Source organism: Raphanus sativus, chromosome 5 (assembly GCF_000801105.2).
Source record: "Raphanus sativus cultivar WK10039 chromosome 5, ASM80110v3, whole genome shotgun sequence".
Taxonomy (NCBI): domain Eukaryota; kingdom Viridiplantae; phylum Streptophyta; class Magnoliopsida; order Brassicales; family Brassicaceae; genus Raphanus; species Raphanus sativus.
In genome coordinates, this window is record NC_079515.1 from 26,822,758 (window position 1) to 26,844,701 (window position 21,944).

The window sequence follows — 21,944 nt, forward strand, 5'->3', positions numbered from 1 at the left end:
GCACTGAATCACACCCAAGACACTTTACCAAGAACCCACTGCCTGACAAAAATTTGCTATATATTGTATAACCAAGAATACAAATATTATTATATCAAAAATACATATATCACTTAACCAAGTTTGCTCAATCTATCTGAAGACAATACAAGCTATAGACACTGAGAGGTTCTTCAACGAAGTTAAAACAGACTCTTGAGAGTAGTACTAAGAGTTGGTCTCATCAAAGTTTGCTTCCCTGGATCATGCTAGTATGCCACCCATTTCTAGAATATTCTCGGCCAAAAAGAATCTCCGGAACCAAAAGTCCTGCAGCGCAAGGTGCAAAATGTAGATGATTCTCCATATTAATAACATTCAGGTTTTTGTGAACTAATTCACATTTTCTGCAACCTAGATTGGTTCTAGAGGTTTCTAGATGATGGATGATTAGAGATTGAAAGGCAATCTATATAATGAAGTTGGGTGAGAATTTGTGACCTACTTTCAATAAACTTTTTCATCTGGGAAGAAGAGGCGTTCTGTCGTCTGTGACACCGCGGTGAGTAGCCTGAATAGACACACAGTGACAAAAAAAAGACAATAAACATTAGCGTCGACCTAAGCTAGGACAAGTACAAGAACTTTGCAAATTTATTCTTCACCTCTTCATTTGCTCCTGCGGCCATGTTGATGAATGAGTCATTAGCCCTGAAGGAAATAACAGAGAAAGGATAAGAAGTTAATTGGTGTAAATACGGTGAATGTATCTGTTACATGACCTTTCTGCCTATAAAAAGATGTCTCAACAAGATTTGATTCACACTAACCTGTGGGTATCCTGGGCATTGCCTAATTCTAAGCTCCCGTTCTGCTGTTGCTCGTCTTTCACTTTGGCAAGGGGTGAAAAGAACTATACATAAATGAAACAATAAATATAATCCACCGAAAAGAGACTGTTAAGTTAAATTTATTCACCATATATATGTATGGGTTTACCTGGTGCATTGAAATGAAAACAATAGAAATTCCAAGAAGGAAGTTCATGGTTATAACATGTCCAAAGAGTGCTGCAGATGCTATGCCGGTAAATATTGTGGCAACTGTGGATGAATATTTCTTCAAAATTGTATCTGAGAGCATCAAAGATATGTTAAAACAAATACCCTTGAGAATGTATAACAAAACCCACAATCTCCAGATATGTTAGAAAAGCGTACACAACCAAGCAAAGGAAACTATTAAATAAAATTAAATGAATCTAACAAAACCTAGTCCCAGCATTACCTGCATACTTGAAGAAAAAGGAGGATAGAATCCCTTGAGCTGCGTTGTTCATTATTAGAAACAGGGTTGCCCTAGAATGTCCTTGTAGGATGTCAAAGCTTTCAGGACCTGTCAGTGATAAAATTTCTCAGTAATGCATCGTCAAGTGTTCATGATTATCTCATAGCTGTTATGGTGCTTAAAAAGGATTATTTTCTTCCACGCCACTTTTAAAACAAATGCACATACCTTTGTATATAACAGTTGCTAGTATTCCAAGAAAGTTGAATATCGCACCATATCCATAAAGAAATAAGTTCTGCAACAGAAAAATAAATGTACAATGAGATGATACAAGAAAAACATAAACGATGAATAAGACAACACATGTAGAAGACTATGATCCTAGAATTTGGCATGGCTAAGAACCTGAGCTATGTAAACTATGATGAGGAACTATGATCAGAAAACAGAACACAAAGTTCAACAAGGTTCTTTGCTTCTAAAGTGATGTAGCAAGATACATGAAAAAACTGCTAGTTCCATTCCATCGACAAATACACAGCACATCACTTCCAAAACATAACAAGTAACCAAACATAAAAGGTTCCATCTAGAATAGATTGGTTTACTGGAGTCCCTATAGAGTAATGAACTATAGAATTAACTTCTCCCCAGACCCTTCACTACAAGCATATCAATACCTGATGCAGGATGTAAAAAATGCATGAGAACTATCTAACCTGAAGATAAATGCTTGTGTCATACTGACTCTTCAGTGCATACTCGTTGAAGACAGATGCCATCGATGGGACAGTGACCTGCATGTGAATTTTAAAATTAGACACTAGCATCATTATTAACTATAACTATTCCTTAATGCATCAACAGCAAAGCATGAGAGTGTAAATTATGTGCACTTGACCACTCTATACCTTCAACTTATTAATACAAGCACGAGATGAAGAAACTTACAAAGATAACAGTACAGATGTATGCACCCGTAGCAAGAGGAATTCCAATGGCAGTAGCACCTTCAGGAAGAGAACGCAGTTGATTTACACTAATCCCTATCAGCAACAGAGCAAGTGCTTCCCACTACCAAAATTAAAGATAAGCAGGATTTGAGCAGTATGATTATCAAAGACATACAAAATCCAATCGAGAGTAAGAGGTAACTATGAACGGAAGGCTACACACAATCTTCCACTACAATAGTCTGATACTGAAAACCAGTCATACGCATACAACAAATAAGATAACTGAACCTCACCTGAATGACGGAAAACCGCCTCTTCATTACCATCTTCAACAGAAGAGCAATGACCAGAACCTTTAGATTGCTAAGCATCTTCACAGTGGCGGGATTGAAATATAGCTGGAACAGTAGAAATTTTCAGTGCTGTGTGAAATTTAAATACATGAACAAAAGAGAGATAAAAACCAAATAGTATCAGCCTAGAGGACAGATAAAAATAAAACCCTATGCAATGCCCAATGTAAGAAGAATGTTATTCTCATAAAGCCAAAACCTCAGACAATAGACCTACGTATGCCAAAACAAGAAAAAGAACAAGTGGCTGCACCTGCATTGTGAACTTGAGGTAGTTATTAATTGCATACAACAGGGCTGGAACCGCAAGAAGCACATTATTTCGAGCTGCCTGCAAAATAGACTCACGTAAATGCGACCTGCCTTATAAATAATCAACCAAAAGAACTTAGAAGTTCGATGTCATTAGACTATATCTTCAGTAACATCCACATTTCAAAATCTAACAAAACCTAATGAAATGTAAAAGGAAGAAAAAATATGTATACGCATATTCCAAGCGATGAGGTAACAAAAGGCCAAGCAGCTATGAGAATCAGCCGAAGATAAAAAAATCTGATACAGAAGATATGCAATGGATTAAGACTTAGTTGTCAAAGAAGAAGTACCTGGACAAATGTTGAAATAGACAGAAGAGGCTTCTCTCCAACTTTTTGGTGCTTGGCCTACAATTTGAACATAAACACTCAAGTTTCAACGGACTGATTACAGAAACGCGAGAGACTCAAGAGAAGAGTAGTAATCTGGAAGTTAAGAAACCAACTTTATGAACAGAATGTAGTGGAATCTTTTTTCCACATTCGTATGACCAGTTAAACAACATCAAAGCCAGAGTTGAATGAACTTCTATAGTTCTATTACATTTCATATCTTAATGCAGACACAACATCTAGCAACTAGTTCTAGATACTAGTAGACGTTGATTCAGAAACATTACCTGGATCAAAAGCATAACAATGGCAAAAAAAACTTTTGCAATCTCTGTCAAGAAGTTGACACTAATAGGACTGAAGTTGAACTTCCCATCCACCTTCGACATGTACACCAAGATAGGCTGAAAAAAAAAAGGAAAAGTATGCAACTTTTAAGTGATTATTCTGATATGAAAAATGTCATGGAAACTCAATGCGAGATGGTTTCACCTGAAGACCGACGAGCATGCAATCACCAACTACCAAAAGGACATTGAGGACTCGTTGCTTTGAGGTAACCCTAATCTTGTGATCATCATAAGCCCTCGAAACCGACAGCTTCGAACGACATACGCTGCACTCAACCATCCCGTATAGATTGAGCCAACCTGAGTTAAACCAAAAAAAAAAAAAACAGAAACTGGAATCAATGAATCATAACAAGATGCAAACTTTGAGCAAAATGTATCAATCGATCGTAAACCCACGATCAGATCTCTATAAAAATCAAAACTTTGGATCAAATCAACCATCAGACTTAACGAAACGTTCGTGACGAGATCGAGAGCAGAACGAACCTCAATTGACCTTAACGAAATCAGAGGGAAAATCACTGATCCTCTACTCTCTCTATCTCGCTGTGATTTGTGGGATCGAACAAGATCTAGAACTCTCTGAGTGCTTCAGTACCGGAAAAAAAAAAAGAGAATCGAGGAAGATTGAATCAGTGGGTCCGTTGTTCGCAAGTGCTCTCTCTCTCTCTCTCTCTCTCTCTCTCTTTGTTGCTTAGAGACCTTTTTGCTTTGATTTCACAACAACCTTTTCGTTTCTATTTAAACACCGGGATTGAAAAGAGATTAGCCAACGCCTTTTATTAATGGCCCCTTTATTAAATCCCTTTATATTGAAAAACTAGTTTTTGGAAGATTTTTTATTGGTACAAAATTTTTTAAGAATGTGTCTGATTTTTTATTTTTTTTTTAATTCTACAAGGAAAGCTATCTAAAATCTATACTATTAAAACATAATCTCTATTAGGATTCTGTCCATAAATTTTTAAATTATTTACTAAAGAATACCTCTGCAATTTTTTCTTTTTTCTAAATAGAATCCCCACCATTAATTAGTTACAAAAGAATATAAGGAGTACTAGATTTTGACCCGCCCTTTAAAGGGCGGGTATATTTTTTGTTTTAATTTAATTCTCATGTTTTCTTTGTGATTATATTTGTATTTTTCTTTATAATCATATTTGTATATAAATCTTAATTAAAATATACTTTATTAAATAATAGAAATTTAAAAATTAATTCGGTATATTGCCGGTCGAACCCGCCAAACCGCGAATTTCAATTTTGTTTTAGTCAAAAAATATGACCTGCATAACCCGTAGACAAATAATTTGTACCATCACCTGCCCCATTTAATTTGGATATCCGTGGGTTATAATTTTTTTAAAAATAATTACTTAATTTAGTTATTATAAAAAATTAATATAAAAATATAAAAAATAAAAATAGAAAAATATATTTATAATTAAAATTATATATTTTTAAAATTTAACAAAGTTTCTTTAATTACCATATATTTAAAAAGTGTTTACTTTTGTTTTTGGTTTTGTTTTTTAAATATTTTTCTGGTCGGCAGATACCCACAATCCAAAATTTATCAACCCACACCCACCCCGAATAAAATATTCATAACATGTATCCGCAAATCGTTTTTTTCAAATAGTTGAACCAAATTTATGATCCATCCTTAAAATGATGGATATATTTTTTGTTTTATATTTTTTAAAATCAACTTTTAGCTTCTTTTAAAAAAAATGGAAAATTTTGAATATTTTAAAAATATTGGAGTGATTCAATTCTATCAGGAGATTAGAATAATTCTTATCATACATAATGATACTTCTTATCTTTTATAAACTATATATATTGAAGTTGATTTTAGTAATGAAAATAAATTACATAAAAACTCTTACAGTATATAATAACTTAATGGCAACTACATATAAAATTTGTAGGTTGATGCGAGAATATATTAGTTAGAAGTTACAGGATTTTGAAAATAATTTGTTTGTTGATTTAGTTAACAAACTCAGTTAATTTATACTTCGTTAGTTATAATGAGATATACTAACTAATATATAATCTACTAACTATAAGTTAAAAATTGAGACAACTTTAATAAATCGCTTATTAAAACTTGTGTCTAATAGTAAATCTTGTTATGAACTCTATAATAATGATTAAAATATTTTCTCAAAAAATATACATGACTAAATTAAATATTATTTACGTAGTTCCACTATGCAAAGTACTATATCAATTGTATAGTGTTTTTAAGCGGCTACTATAATCATATATTAAGTTATTCTGCACAAATTTTTATGCAGGTTCTGTGATGAATTTGTTGAATCATTAATCTTAAAACCAAGAATAAAGTTCTTGAGGGTGTTTGAAAAATCTATCTTATTAAATCAGAAACATTACAACTTCTTCTATGTAGATTTTAAAGTGGACCTCATATATTTAAATTAAATGTCTCATTCCTTATACATAATACGTACCATAGTCTAACTTTGCATTGATGTATTTCCTTAAATATAATTCCTTTTTTGTCTATATTCCATATATAATTTCACATTTATTACATGTCGATTTAAATAAGATAGATACTAAGAATACTAAAAATATTAATCTTACTAGAATTACCCTATACAATTCATTTTAAATTTATCAGTATACTTCATTGGCCATATTGATTTTATTAGTACAAATAACATTAGGTAGATAAATCATAGACACATACATAAAAATTTGACTATTTGTTAACTACCTTGGGCCTAATCTACTTTCTAAAACAAATAACACATAGTTTTATATATTGTATAGAATATAGTAATATTGTATAGTATTATACTTATACAATAATACTAAAAACAAACCAAACTGAAATATAATATATATCGAAAATGCTTTGAACCATTACAGACAAAATATATTAGACCTCAGTGATAAAATTTAATTTCAAATTATGTAATAGTTATTTCAAAAAATTAGACTTCGTAATGTACAAAAACATAAGTTTTATATCAAATTTTGTGTTACAATAAAAAGACATAACTCGCGCTTGCAAAATATTATTTTTACATACGAAAGACAGTTTTGGTATTGTTCTTTAAACATAAAATTGAATTATACAAACTCGATACTACATAAAACTAAACAATACAGAATACATTTTAAAAATAAAACCTGTGCGGGTGCGCATGGCCTTTGCAAAAATCGTAGATATGTTTATATAATATATAAATATATTATGTTACACATATTTTCATATAAATAATACCCCAATGTAAGTTTTGTATTATAAATATTGAAAATACAAAATATAGCACTATATATTTAAAATAATATATAAAAAATCTACTTTACATTATCATAAATTTTAAAAATCAAATTTAGTAATTAAACACATTGTTTATTTAAACACATTAGTACACATTGTATTTATCAAAATTTTATATTAATACACTTGCAATCATGTATAACATTTAGTACAAATAAAGATAAAAAAGTTTGATTCCCGCTCGGTCGAGCGGGTCATGATCTAGTATATATTAAAAAGCGTGTGATATAATGCATAAGAGGATAAATCTGCATAAAGTAACTTGTGTCATTTCTATGTAGGATCATTTAATACGTCGACCGAGTGGAAATTATTGTTATGGTTAATAAGATGATTAATTAGTTAATAGGTTATATAAAAGGTCTCTTTTTCATTTACAAAACTACCCTTAATGAGATTTTAAATTTTAGGCAAATTCATAATGGCACAAAAAGTAATATACCAGGTAAAAGCAAGGGCAAATCTAAAAAAGAGATCCTGATTTAATAGTATTGATGATTTAATATAATTCCATTTAAGTCATGTTCCCTTTGTTCTAATCAATTGTATCTAAGAAATATTTAAATAACTCTTGATAAAAAAAATTCCCGTGGGATCCTTAATCAATTTTATACATCCAACTTTTCAGATTCTAAAAATAAATAACAATACAAACTTATCATAGCTTATTAGTAATTAAAAAAAAGAAAATAATATTTATATCACTAAAATATTTTCTATTATCATTGTTTCATTTTCTTCAAGTGACGATACAAATTTCATTAAAGTCTAAAAAATAAAAAAATCAATTTTATATAATATTATAAATTATGATTTATTATATAATAATTTCAAAAATATTTTTTTTCAGCGGATCATAGGTTAATAGCAGGTTTTTGGATTTTATCAGGTATTATAAGATTTTTAATTACAATTTTTTATTAAATCGAATCTGATTATACACAAGTCATTGTATATCGGTTCAATCATAATTCTGGATCCGATATGAAAACACTATTTGAAAGTCAAGTATCATAATAGAATAACTTTTTGAAACACAAATAAAAAACTTTTAAATTATTTATTTTCTAATAGAAATCAAAAATTCGATCAATTTTTTTTAAACAAAAGTATATCCGCGCTTTTAAATCACGGATCAAAATCTACTAAATACATAAAATAAATGATATATTCGATTTATACTTTTAAATTTAGGTATTAATATTATTATAAGTATACTTATAACTAATATTTTATATGTTTGGATTTGTATATTCATTTGGATTTTGGTATATATGATGTTCAGTGTTAAAAAATGAACCCATTCGAATATTTAGGTCGGATTCAAACGGATTCGATATATTGATTATCGGATCTTTTTCCAGTCTATTTTTGGATGCGAATATTATGTCCAAATCTTATATTAGATAAAAATTAAAACACATAATTTTGAAATTAAAAATTTTCAATGAAATTTTTAAAGAAGAAAATCCCGCGTTTTTAAACGCGGATCAAAATCTAGTGTGTGATTAATTTTTTAGTATCTTTTTCCTTATTTGTCTATTTATTTTAACATTGTATGTGAAAGTAAAAGAAATTGAATTGCAATGTTAATGACAGCACATTTTTGAGAAAAAAATCTAAGCAACAATGCTTAGATTGGTTTGGTTGCTTATAATGATCACATCTTTTATTATTATGATTTTTTTAAGATATCCTTAAACATTATATGAAAAGTGTTTTTTCAAAATTACTTATGTGTCATCACAATATTTTTCTAAAAAAAATTACATGGCTTAGTAAAAAATGTGAGATGGCTTTTTCTTATTGACATGTACAATTTTAATAATGAAAAATTGTCAAAACTACTATATTCTTAATAAACACTTATAATTTTATGGTTAACTAATCTAGATTTAGGGTTAAAATTGAGGGATGGAGTTTTGGAATGTGGAATTCAGAATATAGGATTTTAATAAATATAAATAAATACCTAATTTTTTAAAAGAATTTTCAATTTCTAAAATAAAATTTGCAAAAAAAAAATTCAAAAAGTTAGAGTACACATGCTTCCCTTAGAGCATCTCTAACCCCACTACAAAATTTACTGCAAAATAGAATGGAGAATGCAGTCATGAACGAACAAAAAATGTATTACTCCAAAAATAGAGTAATGCCTTTTTTTGTTTGTTCATGACTGTATTCTTCACTCTATTTTGCAGTAAATTTTGCAGTGGGATTGGAGATGCTCTTATAGGAACAAGTTCATGAATATTCTTACCAGTACCACAGCAAGTTCATCAAGCTTCACCATTGTTTTTCTCTGACATCAAATGCTTCAGATTGAGCATTGATAGCTACTTTTGCTTTCAGCTATTTTTTTGTATTGTTTGCTCAGTATGCAAAGACACACGACCTGCAAATGCTTTTCTTATTTAGCAAGTGCAGAAACTGACCAACCTGCTGAATAGAGCTGGATCTGAGCATAGCTAAATAAAACATTGATCTTGACCTAGGTATCGATCCCAGAAAAAAAATTACTAAATTTTTTTTTGAACAATGTTTCAAGCCTCGAAATTTTCAGAATTTTGGAAGTTTTTTACATAGGTATCGATCCCATAAAAAAATCTACTAAATGTTTTTAAACAATGTTTCAAGCCTCTAAATTTTCAGATCCGACCCTGATGCTGAAGTTGTCGATGATGCGGCAAGAGATTCAGCATAACATCTTGTATCTTCTATTTGGCGAGCTTTAAGTTCTTGAATCCTCAGTGAAACATCTCATTGACATTTCTTCTTCAGACTTTTGAATCTTGATCATAAACTGAGTGATTCTATATGTGTGTGTTTACTGGTTTTCAGTATCCTGGCAGGAGCTTGTATAGCTGGGTACAATCAATGCTTTCTTGGTGACTGTTCACACCAATACATTCGACTATGCCTATGTTCCTAAAAACTAGTCAGTGTCATTGAGTCATATGCCAATAAGTTTTCCCTGCTTATATACACATGCATATATACCAACAAAACATATACTAATGGAATTAAAGTCTGAAAATTTTCTTGAGGTTTTATAATGCTACTTGAAACTGTGATCTTCTTTGCTGATCATGCCATGCTTTTACATGCTTTTTTTTACATATTCATTCATGCATATATGACTAAACGTTTATTCATTTTTTTTGGGCAAGAAACGTTTATTTATTCATTTAAAACCACACAATGGCAGATAAAGCATCTGTCCACATCAAACTGTAACCTGTGTGGCCTACTTGAGAATTAACTACAAGGCTACAAAAGCAGCAACGTACTTTAGATCTCTTTCACACATTGAGGTGCAGCTTTCTTGAACAGGGCCACCTTTTGTATTCATTCATCAAATCAGTAAAGAGGACACAAACAAGTGAAGGGCCGTTAATGGACAGCTAGAGTTTGAAGCTGTTTCAGATTTGATCTGTCTGTGAATGAGTACATTAGTTTCATGACTTATGAATTTCACATTGATATAAACCAATAATGTTTATATTCATTACCAGAAAATATAAATTAAAAAAAAAAAACATCAGAAGCTGTAATCTGTTTTAAACACTCTCGTGTCTTTGGTCTGTGCTTTGGCCCCACCTCTGTTCTCTGCTTCTTCCCCTTCCTCAACGTCATCACCATCTATCTCAAACGCAGGATGGCTCAAAACGCATTTCAGAAGCTGCGTTCCCCTCAGCGCGTTAGTGAGCGGCAAGTGTCCAAGAGGCGTTTCGTCGTTAAGCTCCCACTTGAACTCGTCAGGGAAAGCTCTGTAGTTGTACTGAACCACCTCCGTGTCGAGGAGCTTCATCCACTCGACTTTGATGAAGAATCTGGTGAAGTCTTTCTTGACTTTTAACCAGATTTTGCGCTGCACGCTGTACCCGAACCTCCCGTCGCTGTGTTTGGTCCAGAGGTTGTCGATGGCTTGAAGATCTTGGACGGAGATTGACTTCACCTCGGAGAAGAAGACGTATCCGCGTTTGACCGCGGCTTCTCCGGCTATCTGGATGAGAAGGCGGCGAGTTTCTTCGTCTGCTTTCCTGAAGTCTTGGTTGGTTAGATGGGTCGCTAGGACGTCGAACTCGGTGGAGGTTTCTGCGGTGGTTACTGAGGAGGCGTTTGTTGCGAGAGCGGCGGAGACGACGGAGGAGGAGGAGGAGGAGGAGGAGGAGGAAGAGGAGATGAGTGATGAGAATGTGGCGGTGGAAGTAGTGGGCTGTTTGAAGGAGATAGAAGATGGTGCGAAGTGAGATTGGGAATGGAGATTGAGACGGTGGTAAGAAGAGGAGTGGTGGTGATGGTGGAGAGAGTTTGTGGTGGCCATTGATGGAGGAAAAGAGAGAGAGAGGTCACGTCAGGAAGGTAGAGAGTGAAGGTGGAGAGTTTAAAGAAGAGTGAGAGAGATAAGGTGTGGAAAATCAGGAAAGACTAGGCGGGGTCGATTCTCATTGGTCACTTTTGGGTCAGGTTTGATTCTCTTTTTCTAGTACTTTCATTTGCATTTTTTAATTTATTTGCGAGAAAACAGATTATATAACAATTTTTGTTTTTTTATTCCTACTAATTTCTAAAGTATTTTTTTTTTGAATGATAGATTTGATGTCTACGTCACATTTCTCTCGTTTTTTTTGTTATTGAATGAAAAGTTTTATAATCTCATAAATATAAGTGGAGTGTTATTAATCTATGTATTTTTATGGATTTTAGAAATTTAAAACAAATTTCTTAATCCTATTATTTAAAATTTTAATTCAGATTATGTTTTTGATTATACAAATTTATTAATATAATAATTTTTAAAAAGTTATGGATTTGTAAAAATATTTTTGCTAAAAATATAAATGCTCAAATATAGTGTTTCTTACAATTTACAAATATTAACTAAAATTTTGTTACCAATAAATTTATTCAAATTTTAAATCTATATAAGATTATAAATTAAGTAAATAAATAAACAACACTCTTTTACTGGACAAAAAGTTACCATATTTGACCCCAAAAAGGTTACCAATTACAAATAAACAGTTATTACAGTACATGAGTACATGACATATGATGGTTGGAAGTTATATTCCACGTCAGAGTTTGTAACCACGGATAGCGGTAAGACTTAACGGGCCTGATATAAAGTAACAGCTTATTGGATATAGTAAGGCCCATTATCTTATCGAGTTGAGAGTTTTCGCCGCCGTTTAGAGGTGCCTTTATGCTGGAGAAAGAGAGATGTACACTGGCGCCATCTTTGAAGAGCAGCCCATGCTTTGAGACTTCTTCTGCTTCTATAAACTGATCCATCGAGACGCGAGAGAAATTCTACTGAATATACAGAGAGAGAGAGGAAACTAATCCGTAGCTTTTAAATCAATTAGATCGAGATTGTTTAGCGGCAGCTGTGAGAGAGACGGAGAAGAGGGTTTTTTGGGGTTTTGGCAGTGGTGATTCCATTGAGGGGTTTTCGATTGAGTTCAGGGCAGAGTAATGGGTCGGAGTTCGAAGAAGAAGAAGAAACGTGGAGGAGGTCATAGCGGAAGAAGAGGTCAGCTGAAGGACCATGGATCTAACGACGATGAAGACAACGAACTTCTCTCCGAGGAGATCACTGCTCTGTAAAAGTTCATCTCTTTTTTCGTTTCGTCTGAAATTGAGAGATTCATCAAGGGCAATGTGATAAATTGATTATTTTTTTTCAGCTCTGCGATATTTCAAGAGGACTGCAAAGTTATCTCTTCTTCAACTAGTTCAAGTTCACCTCCTCAGATAGTTATTAAACTCAGGTTTTGCATCCAAGTGTTTTTTAAGTGCTGTGATGTCTCTCCTGGTGTGTGTGTGTGCTAATTCATTTTAATTCGAGCAGGCCTTACTCGAAAGATATGGGGTATGAGGACACTGACATCTCCGCCACGCTTTTAGTTAGGTGAGTGTGTGTCTTCTCTCTCAATCTTGTGGCATAGTTAAGTTGTTTGTTCTGACTGAATTTTCCTTGTAGATGCTTGCCGGGGTATCCTTACAAGTCCCCCAAGCTGCAGATTACTCCAGAACAAGGGTTGACAACAGCTGATGCGGAGAAGCTTCTGTCTCTTCTTCAGGACCAGGTTTGTGATTGGTGAAAAATCAAGACATTTTTCTTTATTATGAATATTCATAGCAGTTTAGATTTGGATTATGAAAAGTCTATGAGCAATGATTTTCATACTATATGGTAGTCAGGAAGTGCTCTGAGGTGACATAAGATACTCATAAAATATATATACTTTATATGTAGGCAAACTCCAATGCTCGTGAAGGTCGGGTTATGATATTCAACTTGGTGGAAGCTGCTCAAGAGTTTCTATCCGAAATAATTCCTGATAGTCTTGATGTGGAAACTGTAAGTATATTCACCCAAGTTACTGTTTATGCCATGGTAACTGATTCAGTGTATCATTGTTAATGGGGTTCTACTGGTAGTGCAGAAGAACATTTATGTGTTTGCATTGGTCGTTCTTGTAAATTTATTGTGACTATTTCTTCTGAAGGTTCCAAGCTTGACTACACATCCAGGCGCTCAGTTCATTGAGGAAGCTGTGCTTCCAAACAAAGCAAAACCTTCTTCTGTTGGACCTTTTGTATATGGTTTTATAGACCTGTTTAGTGGATTGGAAGATTCAAGGAATTGGAGTTTGAATCTTGATGAAAATAGAGGAGTCGTTTCTACATTACAACCACACCCACTAGAAACTTCAAGAGTTTTGCATGAGAAGCCCGACAAGAGTCTGAAGCGATCTGAGGACCAGGCTAAAGAAGAAGTTGCATTGCCCTCTCCTATTGCGAAACCAACTACTCTTCAAGGAGATGATGTTGATGATACAAGCACTTCGTCTTTTGACTCAAGTAACTCTACTGAAGATGGATTTTTCCAAAATCAGAAGAAGGTGAGAGGAGGTCTATCTGTTTCATCTTAATCCCTTGATTTTTAGAAAATGATCAGTAAGTGGTCTTTTACATATGATACACTACTTTAGAATAGTCTAATGGAAGTTTTTTTTGTTTTTTTTTTCAGAAATCGTTTTTCAGATCAAACCGACAAGATGATACAACTGAAGATGACAACAATCAATCCGAAAGTGAGTCGGCGTCATGGTCTTCTGCTTCCTCAACTCAAGATCAAGTGCCTCAAATTAGCAAGCAAGATCTATTAATGGTAATGTGTTTTTTTCTCTACATAATTAGATATTAATGTATCTCTGGTCTAAGCGTCTTCTTATTTTATTACAGGTCCATCTACTTCGAGTTGCTTGCTCTTCCAAAGGGCCTTTGGCTGAGGCATTGCCTCAGATAACCGATGAACTGCATCAGCTTGGTGTAAGTCTGTTACATTATTTTCAACTTTCAGTTATCAGTTTTCAATATTGATTTCATTTTGTTAGGAAAATCTCTTTCTTTTTTCCTCAAATCCTGTTAAATGGTTATAGTTTTCTTAAAAACCTCAGATATTGTCTGAAGGGGTGTTAGATTTAGCTGCCAAGCCATCTCCAGACTTCAATAGAACTTTTGAAGATGTATTCAATCAAAACATGGTGCGTATCCTTTGGCACACTTAGTGGTTACTATTTATCTCTTTGAATATCAAATAAGCATCCCATCGATGTTATCTTTTAGGCTTCAACCCGAGTTCCTCAGTTTTGGGAGCAACCTTCTGATTCTGGCAAGGCAAGTGCGTCACTTCCAAGTTCGCGGTATCTTAATGATTTTGAAGAGTTGAAACCCCTTGGTATATTCTCCATTGTGCTTTTCTTTCTCCTTTTAGTTTCAAATGGGATATAACATGTATGAGAGATTATGTGAACTTGATCAAATTCGATACCATCTTTGCACATGGAATTATTAAGTTATGTCACATCTGGACAGTTTTATTTGTTCTCTAATTTTGTAGGTATTTTCCTTCTTTCTCTATGCTAAAATATTTTGTTGGCAGGTCAAGGTGGGTTTGGTACCGTAGTGTTGTGCAAAAATAAATTGGATGGAAGACAATATGCAGTAAAGAAAATTCGACTGAAGGACAAAGAGATACCTGCCGACAACCGGATAGTTCGGTAAGGGATGAAATCGTTCATAGTGAATGCGTTTGCTTTTCAGAGGAAGAAATATTTACATAAAGCGATTTGAAGGTCTATGTACCATCTTGGGTGATTTCTGTGTTAACATTAGCTAAATATTGTGCCCTATGGCAAAGGCTTCCTGGAAATTTTCTATATTCTTTTAGCAATTGTAGGAGATATGCGAATTAGCATGTTCTTCATCGGAATATCTCTCTTTTGCTGCAAAATTTGTTTGATTGCCACTATATATGCTGCAAGCTTTGTTTGCTTGCAAATATATATGCTGCAAACCGGGCTTTATGGCATTGGCTTTGAAACTCTACTATAGGATATTATTGACGTTGTATCTGTTGAGCATTTTACACTTTGGTTGGATGGTTTATAGTATGATGCTAAAATTGTTTTCTATCTGCTTGTTATGAGGTATGCAGAGAAGTAGCAACACTTTCCCGCTTGCAGCATCAGCATGTTGTACGTTACTATCAGGTAAAGTCCTTTACCCTCCTTATTTTCTACTTATCAAGGACTACACTCACTTAGATTTGCGCATATTGGACATCAGCCATGTGTACCTACGCGGTACATATTGTTATTTCTATCTGTCTTTATTTTCACGACAATGTTCATTGTTTCAGCATTTGAATTATGGAATTTCTACTGCTGTCATAGTGATATGTTCATTGCCTATGTTATGTTTGATAATGATTCCACATTTCATGGAAATAGGCCTGGTTCGAATCAGGGGTTGCTGATCCTTATGCTGGCGCAAATTGGGGATCAAAAACTGTAGGGAGTTCAATGTTCAGCTACTCAGGTGCGGTGTCAACTGAAATTCCTGAGCAGGACAATAAGCTTGAGTCTACTTATCTATATATTCAAATGGAGTTTTGTCCCAGGTAAATGGTTTAAGATATCAATATAAACTCTTATGGTTTCACCCCATCCGTATCCTATTTCTAAGATTCTTATTGTCTATACCTACTCAGTTACATATTTATGGAAAAATGTATAATATTTCTGTGAAATCAGTTTGCCGATCAGTATATTTATCAAGGTTATTATTTTCTGTAGTTTAAAAGTTTGTTCCGAGTTTGGATATTATCTTCTTACTTTTCTTGTTTCATATTTACGTTCAAGGACTCTCCGGCAGGTTTTTGAATCATATAACCACTTCGACAAAGATTTTGCATGGCATTTAATTCGCCAAATTGTGGAAGGCTTAGCTCATATCCATGGACAAGGAATAATTCATCGAGATTTTACACCTAACAACATTTTCTTTGACGCCCGGAATGATGTCAAGATCGGGGATTTTGGTCTTGGTATACTTCCTTGCTTAATGCTATTCTTTGCTTTAATTTTGTTTTTGTATATTTGTGGTCACTTGCGTCTCTGTGTTAGGTTTTAGCTCTCTAATAGTGTAACGAAAGCATATTCCCTGCCATGATAGTTTTTTTGTGTGTTCTATCATCTTAGGTGGTGAGCATATTAGACTTATGAATCTTACCAACTATATTGTTCAAGTCTTGGATTAAATGAATCAATTTAGTCATCTCATCGTATATTGGGCTTATTAGACTGTCATATGGAAAACATAAATAATACATGCGTTTTTAACCTTGTCAGCAAAGTTCTTGAAGCTCGAACAGTTAGATCAAGATGGGGGCTTTTCTACGGATGTGGCTGGAAGCGGAGTTGATAGTACTGGTCAAGCCGGTACTTACTTTTACACAGCACCTGAAATTGAGCAAAGTTGGCCTAAGATTGATGAAAAGGTTAGTAGTTGTTAGTGTTTTAGATGACTTTCGTCCAAGAAATGAATATGTTTTTTCTTTTGCTTCTCAGTATTCCTTATTTGTTTCTAAATGATGTTTTCGAATTACAGGCTGACATGTATAGCTTAGGGGTTGTGTTTTTCGAACTTTGGCACCCTTTTGGAACGGCCATGGAAAGGCATGTTACTTTAACTAATTTAAAGCTGAAAGGAGAACTACCTCTCAAATGGGTAAATGAGTTTCCGGAACAGGCTTCTCTACTGCGACGTTTGCTGTCTCCAAGTCCATCTAATCGCCCCTCTGCTACAGAACTTCTTCGGCATGCATTTCCTCCCAGAATGGAATCTGAGTTACTGGACAGTGAGTTCTCTACTGCTACCAGTTTATATGTTATTTTTCTATTACACCATAGGCTTGATCTTCCTAGCTCTACTCAATGTTAGTAGTGTGTGTGTTCTGCTTTTTTATGACCTCAAAGTGGTATCCTTTACTTTGACTTCTTTTGGATAGGCATCAACATCAAGTAATCCTTTCTTTTTTGAATTTCAGATATCCTAAGAATAATGCAAACTTCTGAAGATTCAAGTGTTTATGATAGAGTAGTAAATGTGATATTTGATGAAGAAGTATTGGAGACGAAGTGCCATCAGTCTAGTGGATCGAGAGTCTGTGCAGATGATAGTTATGTTCAATACACTGAGGTGGATACCGAGCTTCGTGATTATGTTGTTGAAATCACAAAGGAAGTCTTTAGGCAGCATTGTGCGAAACATCTAGAGGTCATCCCAATGCGTTTGCTTAGTGATTGTCCCCAATATAGCAGGTATACTTCTTACTTACTACTTTCCACTATTGGTCACCCAAATTAGAGTTTTGATCAACTCTCTTTTACCTCTGAAGGAAAACTGTAAAACTTTTGAGCAACGGAGGAGATATGCTTGAACTATGCTATGAGCTACGACTGCCTTTTGTGCATTGGATTAGCGCAAATCAGGTCCAGTTTTGTTGTTTATATGGTTCTAATGTTGCTTGTGTGTGTTTTTCCTATAAGATTTAAGTGCTCAGCATGATCCCAAATTGTAAAGATGTTTAAATCTTGAATGCTAGTTTACAAGAGACTTTGTTTTTGCTAATACACGTACTGGCATACTTCAACTTTGGAATGCAGAAATCCTCATTCAAGCGATATGAGATATCTCATGTCTACAGGAGAGCAATTGGCCACTCTCCACCAAATCCTTGTCTTCAGGTATTGTGCTCTGTCACTACTTTTCCCATTTTACCCTTTTTAGTTTCTCTGTGATAAGGAGCATGTGTTTACAAATGTTTTGATGTTTGATTGTAAATAGGCGGACTTTGACATTGTTGGAGGTACAGCATCTCTGACAGAGGCAGAAATTCTCAAGGTTCGAAGTTCTTTATCAAACATTAAAAATATAGATAGCTTCAGTCTCCATTTCAATCTACCAACTTTTCAGGTGATAGTGGACATCACAACCCACATCTTTCATCGTGGATCTTGTGATATTCATTTGAATCATGGAGATTTGCTGGATGCGAGTGGTCCTGGGCAGGGATTAAGGCAGAGCATAGGCGAAAGGTTGCAGAGGTATGGTTATTGTTAGTTCAAGGATAAGGCTCATTGTTTCAATGGCTTTTTTGTCAGTGTCCTAACCATTTCTTTTCATGTTCTGGAGCTTCTTTCCATGATGGGATCCTTACGTCCTCAGTCATCTGAGAGGAAGCTAAAATGGGTTTTCATAAGGCGTCAACTTCTGCAGGTTTGATAATCATATCACAAATCAGAACTGTAGTTTTATGTGTCTTACTTACTCGAAATTTCCTTCTTCCCAGGAGTTGAAGTTACCTGAAGCTGTTGTCAATAGGCTTCAGACTGTTGCATCAAGGTTTTGTGGAGCTGCAGATCAAGCACTTCCTCGTTTAAGGGGAGCTCTGCGTGCTGGTACGATCTAACCTCTGTCTTCCGCTAAAGTTGTGTACCTGATTATATATTATTGGTTTCACTTTGCTGCAGATAGACCTACACGCAAGGCACTTGATGAGTTGTCAAACCTCTTGACCTACTTGAGAGTCTGGAGAATAGAAGATCATGTTCATATTGATCCTCTGATGCCACCTACCGAAAGTTATCACCGGAATTTGTTCTTTCAGGTACAAGAGAATGTAGCCTTTGGATGTTTGTCTAATATTTATAAAAGCAAACCTCTGTTTCTCAGTATCAGAGTTTAGTGAAGACATTTGCAACTTGGTAAATACAATTTAGTATCCTTGTAAGTGATGCTAACTCACAAAATAATACAATATGCTTTCCCAGGTTTTCTTAACTAAAGAAAATAGCACTGGGACATCTAATGATGGCGTTTTACTTGCTGTTGGTGGTCGTTATGATTATTTGGTTCATCAAGTGTGTGATCGTGAATATGTAAGTTCCCAAGTACTTTTATCTTGCACGAAGAGAAGTTAGGATACCTAGCATTGATTATGGTTACTAATTCAAATAAGAGATACTTAAGGTTTTTGAACAAAAAGACCTATACTTTTGGAATGGTATCATTATGAAATGATAAAACAATGTTTGTTTTTGTTCTCTGTTACTGCACCCAGAAAATGAATCTCCCTGGTGCTGTTGGCGTCAGTCTTGCGCTGGAGACAATATTTCAGCATCTCCCTATGGATCTAAGGCCTGTTAGGTGCGTTGTTACTTTCTTCATCTCTTTTCATGATCTAAAATGGAAGAACCTGACTCATCCATAATATGTATTGGGCTGCAGAAATGAAGTCAACACCAGTGTACTTGTTTGTTCAAGAGGAGGCGGCGGTTTACTTGTCCAGCGCATGGAACTAGTTGCCGAACTATGGGAAAAAAGTATAAAGGTAAAAAAAGCTTGTATGTTTTTTCTTCTTTCTTTTCATTTGTTTGGTGGATCTTTTGTTTTAATATCTAATAACACGTGTGTATATATATTTTGGCAGGCTGAGTTTGTTCCAACACCTGATCCAAGTCTTACCGAGCAGTATGAATATGCAAACGAACATGAAATCAAATGTCTAGTGATTATCACAGAGCCTGGAGTGACTCAAAATCAAATTGAGTTTGTAAAGGTAAGAAAAAAATACTACATATGATTAAGCCTTTTGCTATGTTGTCGACTTAGAGAAACTTGTGACAAGGACTCTGGACATTTGCCTTTTGCAGGTTCGGCACCTTGAGTTGAAGAAGGAAAAAGTGGTACAAAGAGAAGAACTTGTTAGATTCCTGCTAGCTGCAATGGCTGTTCAGTTTAGAAACCCCTCCGTCTGGAGCTAAAGAGGAGAGTAAAGAAAGATCTAACTTTTGTTTTTCACTTCTGCTTGGTGAAAAATTTGTTTACACTCGATCACAGTTTTTGATTCACTGTCTTACGTGCGTCTATATTATATTGGGTTGGTGTTGGTTGACTGGTATTATTCTCTTGCAGAATCTTTAAAGCAGTAAATATTCAGATATATGTAACATATCTTTACAATACGCCAAACGTAAGTTGGTATAAACATTAAATTGTGAGAACATATATCAAAAATAAAATGTATAATCTTAATCATTTTCGCCTTAAAAACTGACTAAGAGTCAAAATTGTTTGTCACCAATAACGACAAAAATTGAAAACTGAAGAGAGACCGTAAATTTGTTATCTTAATTAACATATCCTAAAAAAACTGAGAAGCTAAAATATACATGTCACATTTCTATTGAATTGGTTTTTTCTGTTTAAAATTTGTTTAGATAAGATTAGTATTTTATTTAATTAGATATTATACAAGAGTATCTTAACGTTAGTCATGCTCTTAGGGCATCTCCAACCCCACTCCATAATTTACTCCAAATTGAAAAATGAAGTGAAAAATGGAGTGAAAAATAGAGTGATGACCAAAAAATAAAAACATTACTCCATAAATAGAGTAATGCTTTTATTTTTTGGTCATCACTCCATTTTCCACTCCATTTCAACTCTATTTCTCAATTTGGAGTAAATTATGGAGTGGAGTTGGAAATGCTCTTACAAACTAAATCAGTCTATACTTTAAGGTTTTTGGATAGAGCTGCCTATTACAAGAACTTTGTACTGGTTTGCTTTGTCATGATCGACACCCAATTATCTTTTGTGACCGTTATGCAATCTCAAAAATAAGCTTTAAGGAGTATTGGTTTCCTCTTGATCACAGTTTTTGATCATTCACCACATCTTTTATAAATTGGTGTCGGTTAGTTGAATTATTCTCTTGCAAAATCTGTAAAGTAAGAAAATTTTCAGACATAGATCTAAGGTTGTAGTGAGTCTTGTAATTCTACAATACTTCTAAGAATTCATAAGTATCAGATTTATAACTAACACAAGATAAATACCAACTCCTAGCTATGATAGATAACATATCATTTACAATTTGATGACAAATACCAAGCTTAATTTTTCTCTACCCCTAAAAGTATAAGAAAATTGATCTAATATGAAAAAGTTATATAAACCCCATAAATTTATTTCATTTCATTACCCCTCATAGCTAATTAAAACTTAGAGTGAATAAACTTACAAAACTAATATCTAGATGTCTTCTGAGAATTTTAGATATTTCATATAATTTTGGATAATTCGCAAGAAAGTAAAAAAAAAAAGATGAGCAGAGATTTCTAGAAAAATCTAAATGAATGTATTTATCAGGTAGAGATTAAATCATTTGCCAGAAATGAATTTTAGCTAGTTTGGACATAAACAGAAAAAAAAGTATGTTCTTACAAACTCTGAACTTTTTGTGCACATAAAAGTTGACAAAATGGATAATGCCACATATGCAAATGGTAATTTTCATGTCAATTTCTTTGGCTAAACACATTATTTCTCTCTCGACGTCTATACTAGTTATCCACGTTGCTTTTGTTGAGCTGTTATGACTATGCGCATAGATGTCGAGAGGAAAGATCAATGATCAGCTTATGTCAAGTTGATCTTTCATAAAAGGTGTCAAGTAGTGATCCAATATCTCAGGTTCACTGGGAGTAAATTTGAGGCAGTCATAAGGGACTGGTATTATCTGATCCAATGTAAGCCAGATTCCACAATTCGAGGGAGAACTCAAATCGAGTATATGACCATATCTTTAAATTGATGTAACAATTACGATCATATAC

General features: G+C 33.9%; 3 protein-coding genes across 3 annotated transcripts; 1 reads left to right on the forward strand and 2 right to left on the reverse strand.

Moving 5' to 3' along the window:
• Positions 1-43: 43 nt before the first annotated feature.
• Positions 44-4,306, reverse strand: LOC108862489 (CMP-sialic acid transporter 3). Its single transcript, XM_018636632.2, has 15 exons — positions 4,068-4,306; positions 3,721-3,878; positions 3,516-3,632; positions 3,187-3,243; positions 2,832-2,909; positions 2,519-2,623; positions 2,221-2,343; positions 1,989-2,066; positions 1,495-1,564; positions 1,267-1,374; positions 979-1,112; positions 810-892; positions 645-690; positions 485-550; positions 44-309 (listed from the first exon to the last, which is right to left on the reverse strand). The coding sequence occupies exons 2-14, from the start codon at positions 3,856-3,858 to the stop codon at positions 500-502; spliced, it is 1,188 nt and encodes a 395-aa protein (XP_018492134.1). The 5' UTR covers positions 3,859-3,878; positions 4,068-4,306; the 3' UTR covers positions 44-309; positions 485-499.
• A 6,049-nt stretch (positions 4,307-10,355) lies between these two features.
• On the reverse strand, positions 10,356-11,303 carry LOC108862467 (tetrapyrrole-binding protein, chloroplastic). Its single transcript, XM_018636605.2, has one exon. It carries the CDS (start codon positions 11,228-11,230, stop codon positions 10,445-10,447), a length of 786 nt encoding a protein of 261 aa, XP_018492107.1. The 5' UTR covers positions 11,231-11,303; the 3' UTR covers positions 10,356-10,444.
• Positions 11,304-11,859: 556 nt separating this feature from the next.
• On the forward strand, positions 11,860-20,288 carry LOC108862466 (eIF-2-alpha kinase GCN2). Its single transcript, XM_018636604.2, is given in 30 exon segments — positions 11,860-12,512; positions 12,597-12,680; positions 12,761-12,820; positions 12,893-12,998; positions 13,169-13,273; positions 13,422-13,817; positions 13,946-14,086; positions 14,161-14,247; positions 14,376-14,462; positions 14,545-14,656; positions 14,861-14,978; positions 15,416-15,470; positions 15,711-15,880; positions 16,122-16,306; positions 16,611-16,759; positions 16,870-17,119; positions 17,309-17,582; positions 17,660-17,753; positions 17,928-18,008; positions 18,109-18,165; positions 18,238-18,316; positions 18,319-18,368; positions 18,457-18,540; positions 18,614-18,722; positions 18,795-18,931; positions 19,095-19,202; positions 19,385-19,470; positions 19,552-19,654; positions 19,754-19,882; positions 19,977-20,288. Coding segments are annotated over 30 exon segments (3,735 nt in total). The 5' UTR covers positions 11,860-12,384; the 3' UTR covers positions 20,088-20,288.
• Positions 20,289-21,944: the final 1,656 nt, after the last annotated feature.

Coding starts and splice junctions, on each gene's coding strand:
- LOC108862489 (XM_018636632.2), bottom strand. CDS start 3,858: ATGGTTGAGTGCAGCGTATGTCGTTCGAAGCTGTCGGTTTCGAGGGCT. Junction 3,244..3,515: donor TTGTTATGCTTTTGATCCAG/GTAATGTTTCTG, acceptor TTCAAATTGTAG/GCCAAGCACCAAAAAGTTGG. Junction 691..809: donor AATGCCCAGGATACCCACAG/GTTAGTGTGAAT, acceptor TATTTCCTTCAG/GGCTAATGACTCATTCATCA.
- LOC108862467 (XM_018636605.2), bottom strand. CDS start 11,230: ATGGCCACCACAAACTCTCTCCACCATCACCACCACTCCTCTTCTTAC.